Source organism: Mauremys reevesii, linkage group 1 (genome assembly GCF_016161935.1).
Source record: "Mauremys reevesii isolate NIE-2019 linkage group 1, ASM1616193v1, whole genome shotgun sequence".
Taxonomy (NCBI): Eukaryota; Metazoa; Chordata; order Testudines; family Geoemydidae; genus Mauremys; species Mauremys reevesii.
The window spans coordinates 200,860,705-200,869,505 of record NC_052623.1 but is presented as its reverse complement, the minus strand read 5'-3'; the positions used below and the strand labels follow the sequence as shown (position 1 = coordinate 200,869,505).

The window sequence follows — 8,801 nt, the reverse complement described above, 5'->3', positions numbered from 1 at the left end:
ACCAAAAAAACCCACATGGGTTAACAACAGATATGGTAGGTAAGTGACAAGTTGATAAAATACTCCAGCTTATATCAAACTCATTGGTTATAAAAAAAGGGAAAAATCAAGTTCAACAACTTTTGAAGATTTTTAATATCAAACATTGGCATTCTCAAAACACATTTCCATCATCAATTTGTAAGGAAGGTCTCGATGTCATAAAAGTGATTTTAAAAGATTGCCCCTTCTTTTATGTTTAAAAATGTACAAACAAGCCGATCTAAAAGAGTACTATTTTATGATGAAAACCAATTTTACTGTAGTAAAAAAACCAATTTATAATACAACTTTACCAGGCTCATGAGAAAAAATACCCATCAAATGAAAAAGCTTAGTGTGACCATATACATTTATTTACTTAGCCTTTTATCCATGTCTACAATAAATACAAAAACTTACATCTATAATCATTCTGATGCTGTGGTTATGGTAAGGAAAGCAACACACGTTCATGGAGGCTAAGACTGATGCTCTTAACCCATGCAAATAAGAAATGAAGTTGCTATAGTTTAAGCTTGAAACGGTCAACTGCAAAACTAAAAAGGAAATGATGTTAAGCTCAGAAATGCATAAGGACTGCCCCCACTAAGCTAGCTGAAGATAGGCAGAAGGTAATGACACTCAGCAAAGAAACTTGGTTTAAAAATATTTTTCCTCACCCCGTAAAATCATCCAGCACTTCCTGGTTTGAGACAGAATGCATTTCTGTGCTGAGTGCACTCCTACAGTGAAGGCCAGATCCTCCCAATTATGTAAATTAAGTCAACTGAGTTGCACTGGTTTACACCAGCTGAGGATCTGGCCCTGAGCCTCGGTTCTAGGAGCATTCAACACATTTCTGGCCTTCCCTCCATTTTCATTTTAGTTCTGCAATTCACTTTCAGAGTTGAAGGCTCCAACTTTTTCTGGTTCTCAGCTGCAATGCTGCTTTAAAACATATGCTGGGGTGGGAGGGGAAGAAGTGTTGCTGATTAATTGAAATACAATTCTTTCAAAGGCAGCTCTGAAACATGTACTGACTTACCACAGAGAACATAAGAAAGCTCCTTTTCAACACAGCCACCTATCTCCCATTAGTGACCATGGGAGAAATACACATATATTAAAAGGTCATTAAACCTTTCTGTGACTAACATCTCTTTGAAAAACTGGCTAAATATATATACACTCACTTGTTCTAGCTTATCAAATAAAGGCCCAGTTCAAACTCTTAAACATCCAAGTATCTTTACTCAATAGGATTCAATAGGACCAACTCCCATCAGTAAAGTTATGTACAGACCTAATTGTTTGCAGGAATGGACACTGTAATATGTATGCAGTTTCTTAAGACATATTACATATATGCATATTATGAGTCTTTTTGAGTGAAGGCATGTGCATATATTTCACATTAGAGCCCCTAAAACTAACATACTGGGCCAAACCTTGCTTGTCTTATACACATGCAAGTCATCCTATCAGAGTCAATAGGACAACCCACAAGAGTAAGATGAATAGGATTTAATTTACTGTCTTTGCAACCAGCATGTATTTATATTTTAAAATCAAGACCATTTTCTAAAAATTTGGTTAAGGAAAAAAAGGATTTAAAAATATAGAAGAAAGTCCACTTTTCACCTTGCGAGGCTAAGCTTCACCCTGGAGCAAATGTTTTCAACTCCTTTGAAAATAAGTTTTATGATGGAAACACTTAAACAGTAATTTCCATTCTCAACAGACTGATCTCCTGTTGGGTGCAGGTTACTCTTGATTCAGTTTATTACAAAAATATACCACAAAAGGCATCTCTAAAGAGATTCAGTACTATATTCTCAAACTAAAAAATACATAGTATTCATACTATACACGAGAATCGCAAAATGGGGAAACTTACAATAATAGGTCTGAGATATCATCAGTCGTCAAGTTAAACAAGGAGGCATCACATATGACACCTATATGCTTACTCTGCTCCCAGAGTTACATGAATGTAACAAATGGTGAGGAACACACTCCTTAGAATTAAAATATTTTCACATCTTTACGGCACATACCTGTATGCTGCTTCCAGATTCCAACTGAAAATTCAATTAGCCAACAAATATTAATTTTAAATTACATATTTATACTTTATCTAAACCCTAAACCCACTCCTCCCTTGCACCCTCTAACCATACAATTCAAATATAAAGCCTCAGAATAAATTTACAACAAATGAACAAAAATACTATGTGGCATTTTTTCTTTCTCATAAGGAAGAGTCTAAATGCTCCTAAGCAGCTTTCCAGCAATTTTTTTGTAAATGTTTGTGCCAGGTTTGGCTGAACAGATTCATTAGCTGCTGCTGCCGCTTTGCTGTTGCAAGTGCAGTTGCAAGATCAGGTCTCGAATTTCTTCCCGTTTGCTCCTCACTACCCGACGAGGGAACCACCGCTCCAAGTGCATTGGTAGCTCAAAGTTAACAACAGGATCCTGGTGGCAAAAAAAGTAGTTTTTAAAAGATATCTTTGCAACTTGCAGCTTTTTCACTAGACTTCCATGCACACTATTGCTGAGACTGGACAGCACTATCCTAGCTTACACGCTGTACAATGTTAAAGACTGGAAATGTACAATAAGGCATAAGCTATACAACTTAGCAGTTTGCCTCAGGAAACTGGATGAGACCCCTTTAAAGGGTCAGTTTTGGGAGATACATTCTGACATCTCTTGTGCCCAACACTCCCATAGGCAGAGAAAGGGAGGACGTTCCATCTGAAAGGATAGCATCTGTAGAACCATGGCCCTTTGGGAATGTATCTTAATGCATGGAGAGGGAGGAAACAACATTCTGCAATTAGCAAGGAGGGGGAAGATAGGAGGATAGGAGGGGAAAAAAGGGTGACACTGGAGGGCGAGAGAAAGCACACATGTGCACTATTATGCACACTAGCTAATTAGTCACACGTGGCCCTGAAAATTGTATGTTGCAGGATGAAGTTTTCTAACAGAATAACAGTCCTACCTATCTCCCCTGCCAGATTGTCTGCTGGTGAAGAAATGACAAGCATGAAGAATGCCTTTACAGGGTTCAGCATGACACCAGAGGGGAAGATTGCAGGTTAAGCCAGGAGCTCTTTCCCTGTGGCATCAGACAAGATGGCTGGGACAGAATACTTGCTCTGGCACTGGGACCTCTATACCACATTATGCTGGTGGAGAAGGAGAATGGAGGTGGGGGCAGAGAATGTGCTTGTCCTAACTAACCAGATGCTTGGATGCCACAAATCAGCTTCCACAAGCACAGCCTGTGGGCAGATACGAGATTTTTTTAAATCAACTTCTTTGAATTACTTATTTAAATGATCACACATTTAATCATTCAGAGGAAGAAAAATGTGAAATCTAAACATTACGTTATAATGAAGAGAAAAGGTAAGAATCAGAGTACCTCACCAAGTGGCTAGAAAGTGAGCTGTTCAGAAAGATCAGTGCTGAACTTTGGCTCACATCTATGTAGGAGCTCATCATGCTCTTCTGCACAGAGAAATTTGCCCAGGGGCTGAGGACCCACACAAATCTGTCCATGCACAGGACTTTGATTCAGGGATGTAGAAAAGGGGCAGTACAAATATGCAAGGGTTCCCTCTTCCCCTGCCCCCACATGCCAAAAAAGCATGCTCTGCACAGACGTCAAATACACCAGCAACGTTGACAGTCTGAGGGTAGAAGCCACACTGGATCAAGTGGCCAGAAAACTCTACACAAGGGAGATAGAAGGGCAGTTGCCTATACTCCAGCTGCAAAGGAAACCAGAGGGGGCTGCCCTGCAGTCCTGCCCCCAGGTTAAGGGTAGATCTTCTCTCCCCTTCCTCAAGTGGAACAATATATTATGCCTCACCATTAGGCGTTCAGAGAGATTTGAGGATTTCACCCAGAAGAAGGTTATAAGCAGACATTTGTAATATTTCTATACTGTACCTGGAAGAAGGTTTCCACATACTGCAGTAAATATACCCCACAATCACTGCTGTTATCCTGTTTCGGGACTCTGGGACAGAAATCCATCATCGTTGATTTGCTGAATTCTCGGTGTGTTTTTCGTTTAGCTTCCCACTCTATTTCCAGGTACCTGAAATAAAACAGAGTAAGTTAAATACTCAAGACGTGGCCTCCTAAACGCTCCCCTTTTTTGGGGTATTGCCTGTTTTAGGACGGTACTGAGTAAACACCACCATTTTCTAACCAACTTGCTTCCACAACCTCTCACAAAAACTCATTTGAAAATGTACAGATAATTCCATGGTTCAGTACTATGCTATACCCACACATGTCCATACCAAATAAATTACATCAGGCATGAGATAGCCAAGATAAATTTTAATGGGAAGGTAATTCTGACGAGCCGCCTGTGCAGGGTTTCCTCCAGCCGTCAGAAAGACGCAACAGCACTTCTTAAACTTGAACACTTGAAGAAGCTACAGTTATCCTGCATGATTATTATGCAGGGTGTAAAGTTTGTGAATTAGGTTCATGTTGTCAATGATTCTCACACACAAAAATAAATAAAAAGCATCTTGTTCATGCTAAGCAAACCATAAAACTAACGTCAGAATTTCAATTAGGAACAAATTGAACTACTTGCAGTTAGATCACAGCAATTTCAACTCGACAGCGTACCCTATCTATGGTAAAAAGACTAAATGACAGTCTTCAGGAACCACCTTTGTAACATGATGATGCCAGGCATCCATTGGGCTTCAGGGACTGCTCTTACCACTCACTGCAATTTACAGGTGTTTGATTAGCCACCGGAAGGCTCCCCCCCCATTGCCCTCTGACTGCAACAGCTACAGATTGAGCCAAATGTTCAAAACTGCCCACTAATTTTGGATTCCTTGAGACATGCTGGGTCTGATTTTCAGAAGTACCAACTACCAACAGCTTTTGCTTGACTTCAGTTAGAGCTGTAAGCATTCAATGCTTCTGAGGCCTCTCAGAAATGAACACCCAACACCCATACTGCTCCTGAAAAGGTAGACCACTGAGAAGTGCAAGGTACACACCCAACTGAATGTAAGGGCTTCAAAGTTCAAATGAAGCGCATTCCCTAGTTAACACAAAGATCTGTGCGCTCATATTTTCATTCAGTTTAGAGTTAATTTACCATGGGCACGACTGCCCCCTCCTATGGGAAAACCCGTTAGAAAAAGTGAGGGGGAAGAGAGGGGAAATCTGTAGAAAGAGAACTTCACCAGGTTCCCCTATTGGAGATTCCTCCAAATTCTAACATTGGGTGTGAATGTGAGGAGCTTTGCCTCCCCTGACTGGAAGAAGCCAGGGATGCAGCTCCCAAACCTCACAGATGCCAGACTCCATAGGAAACCTCTTGCACTAAACTAGGGGTTCTCAAACTGGGGGGTCGGGACCCCTCAGGGGTCATGAGGTTATTACATGGGGGGTCATGAGCCATCAGCCTCCAACCCAAACCCTGCTTTGCCTCCAGCATTTATAATGGTGTTAAATATATAAACAAGTGTTTTTAATTTATAAGGGGGGGTTGCACTCAGAGGCTTGCTGTGTGGAAGGAATCACCAGTACAAAAGTTTGAAAATCACAGCACTAAACCTACTTCCTGGTCCCCTGCAGCCCTCCTCTGGCTTACTGTCTCTATGCTCCAGTAGAAACATACTTAGAAGATTTGTCCTGTCAGCAGCAAGCAACCCTTGGACTTCCTTGAACAGGAAAATTCCATGCACAAAGGGAGCTACACTGCCAGACTTATTCCTGAACAGGAGTCTGACAGGATTGTAGGAGGATATTTGCTACACCACCTTCTCCCTCCACACACACAGATCCCTAGACCTAGGCAGAACTCTGCACAGCCCTCTGCATGTCCCAGGACAGGGAGAAGACCGAGAAGATAGTGTTGCAAAATTCACGGACCTTGGACTGCTCTGAACACACTGTGTGACCAGGGACAGATTTACACATGGTGGATGTTCTCTGTATGCTATTCTCAGATTTGTACCTTCCAAGGCCAGCAGGACCATTGTGATCATCTAGTCTGACCACCTAGGCCGTAAAACTACCCCAAAATAATGCCTAAAGAAAACATCCAATCTTGATTTATAAAGAGTCAGTGATGGAGACTCCACCACAACACTTCGTAAATTGTTGCAACAATTAATTACTGTTTTTAACCACCCGAACAATTTACCAGGGGTCATGATGGAGTCTCCATCACTGACCATTTTTATTAGCTCTTCTGCATTTTGCTCTTTTCATTAAACACAATAAAAAACAAGAACCACATTCCAGTTGGCCCCAAGTACTTAATATTATAATAGGGCACAGATTCAAAAAAGATTTTTTTGTATGCTATGTTAAAGTCATTTGCTCTACGCAACACTACTCAAAGAATCAAAGAGTCTTGTGGCACCTTATAGACTAACAGACGCTTTGGAGCATGAGCTTTCGTGGGTGAATACCCACTTCGTCAGATGCATGTGACGTGCATCCGACGAAGTGGGTATTCACCCACGAAAGCTCATGCTCCAAAGCGTCTGTTAGTCTATAAGGTGCCACAAGACTCTTTACTGCTTTTACAGATCCAGACTAACACAGCTACCCCTCTAATACTCAAAGAATGACGTTGCAATGCTTGGGGTTGAAAGGGCGACACCAAGGATTCTTCATCAAGTTTTCTTCCATACAGATAATTACAATAAGTGCTTTTGTTCTCACTGAGCTCAAGTTACTACTCCAACTCAAGACAACAACTTGAGAATATGCTCATTTTTAAATTGTATACATTTATATTTCCCCTAAGTACTTTTATATATGGGCACTGAGTTTGCATACAACATTTCAGGGCTGTTCTTATTCTTGCTTTAGAAGACAGCTACTAATATTTTAATCTGACTAAAATAGTAATACCAAATTTTTAGCCACCTTCAATCAGGTTTCATATTTAATCTGTCTGCAAAAATGCAGTAACTGCATGCTATTGAAATGTTGTAATTGTACACTCACAAAACTGAAGGCTACTCTTTGAAAACTGGCCATTCAGAAAGAACACTTTCAGGTTTAAAAGAATTACACAACAACACTCCTGGTCTGCATTATCACAACACCTTGGATAACTGAAATGAAGATTTATTTATTTATTTATTAAAGTCTAGCATACCTCTCACTTTTTTCCCTTTTTGCACTACATTTAGTTAGGATATTGAAGCAGGCCTGTAATTGTGTCAATCCTGCAGAGAGATGTTTACAACTGAACAACAGACGTTTGCATTGCAGGCTGTTTTGTTTTTAAATAAAACCTGGAAACTTTTCTTAGGTTTTGCACATTTTTTTGAAAGAATGTAAGTCATACATTTTGGGTCTAAAATCTGCTTTGATAATGTCCCCATCTAACACAAGAATAAAACTGTTACTTACTCTCTCAAGATTTGAACTGTGTTCTGCAGAGAACCTGCTTTCAAAGAATCCAAGATGAGTATACAAGGCCTGTTGACAGCAAAAACAAAAATCAGCGTAATCTTTCATTAGGCATATTAGTTGAGTGCCAAAAAGAGGTTTTTATTTTGTGACTTAATTTCAGTGGTAATATGAGTAGAAAGGTCAAGGAATCAATGGGGAAACCTGAACAAAGCACCTTTAAAGGTAACCCTTATTATGTGTAAAGCTGAATCAAGTGCTCAGTGTTGCTGCCAAATTGCTGAATATGGAAACTTAAAGTGTTGTGACATTATTATGAAAGCATAAACCTACCTTTTACAAACTTTCTTTAATTTGCAATTACTTAAAGAGCTCTGAAAAACATAAAATACATTTTACAAGCTGTATCCAGAAAAAGCATAAAATGACTTTATATTTTTATTAGGTGACATCTGATGGGATAAATTAATATGTAACAAAGTGATCAAGAAACTGAAACTATGATATATTCAAAGCAATCAAATATTAATGCATTTCGCTGAGAGATAAACCAAAAAGCGACTTCAACATGAACTTTGAAATGATAAATTTCTAACAGAGGACTCAAATAATATTTCTTGTTTTTAAAAAAATCCTTTTTTAAAAAAAAAAACAACCAATGTTTTTGCTGCTCCCCTGTTGATGTTTACAGCGATCATTTCATAAAGAGAGAAACTGACTAGCTAAGTAGTATACTGGGGAATCAAGAAAACCCCACAAAGTGCTGTCAAATGTACAAAGTAAACACTGAAAAAAAGAGAAACTTTAGAGAAACTTTTTTTTCCACTAACTTCTTTTCTACTAATTTTAGGTACTATAACAGGGAAATCTTTTTCAAATTAGTGAGATTTTCAAGGTAACTACTTCCTTTTTAAATATTTTCTACTCTAACTGCCACCAACAAGAACTGGAGGTTACTTATCTGTAACTGGAGGTTCTTCGAGATGTGTGGTCCCTATCTGTATTCTACACATGGACATTTTTAATAAGCAGTATCCTTTGGTCTGCACCTACGTAGTGGAACTCCTCATGTTCTGAGCCGAGGGCATAAAGGACAGCGTGGACCGATGCCTCTCCAGCTCTTTTTCTTACCATGAATCTAGAGATGGTCTGTAGCAGCAGGAATGAAGGGCAGTAGTGGAATACAAATAGGGACCATGCATCTCAAAGAACCTTCAGCTACAGGTAAGTACCTCCGCAGATGGCAAATTCATTCCTCCCGAGTTCAGGGAGGAGCAGAGAGGCAGATGCTGCACTTGATGGTGATATGAGGCAGAGCTTGTGGCTGTGAATAGGAGAGAGAGTTCTTGAAC

General features: G+C 39.7%; 1 protein-coding gene across 9 annotated transcripts in view; it reads right to left on the bottom strand.

Annotated features, from left to right (window-relative positions):
* Positions 1-373: 373 nt before the first annotated feature.
* Positions 374-8,801, bottom strand: part of SENP7 (SUMO specific peptidase 7) — an 82,126-nt gene continuing 73,698 nt past the window's right edge. For all 9 annotated transcript variants that reach the window (XM_039526235.1, XM_039526241.1, XM_039526270.1 and 6 more), the window contains 4 exons: positions 7,783-7,823; positions 7,450-7,518; positions 3,985-4,135; positions 374-2,496 (listed from right to left, as the gene is read on the bottom strand). In XM_039526235.1, the coding sequence (XP_039382169.1) occupies positions 2,359-2,496; positions 3,985-4,135; positions 7,450-7,518; positions 7,783-7,823 (399 nt within the window). In that variant the 3' untranslated portion in view covers positions 374-2,358. The remainder of the gene's footprint in view (positions 2,497-3,984; positions 4,136-7,449; positions 7,519-7,782; positions 7,824-8,801) is intronic.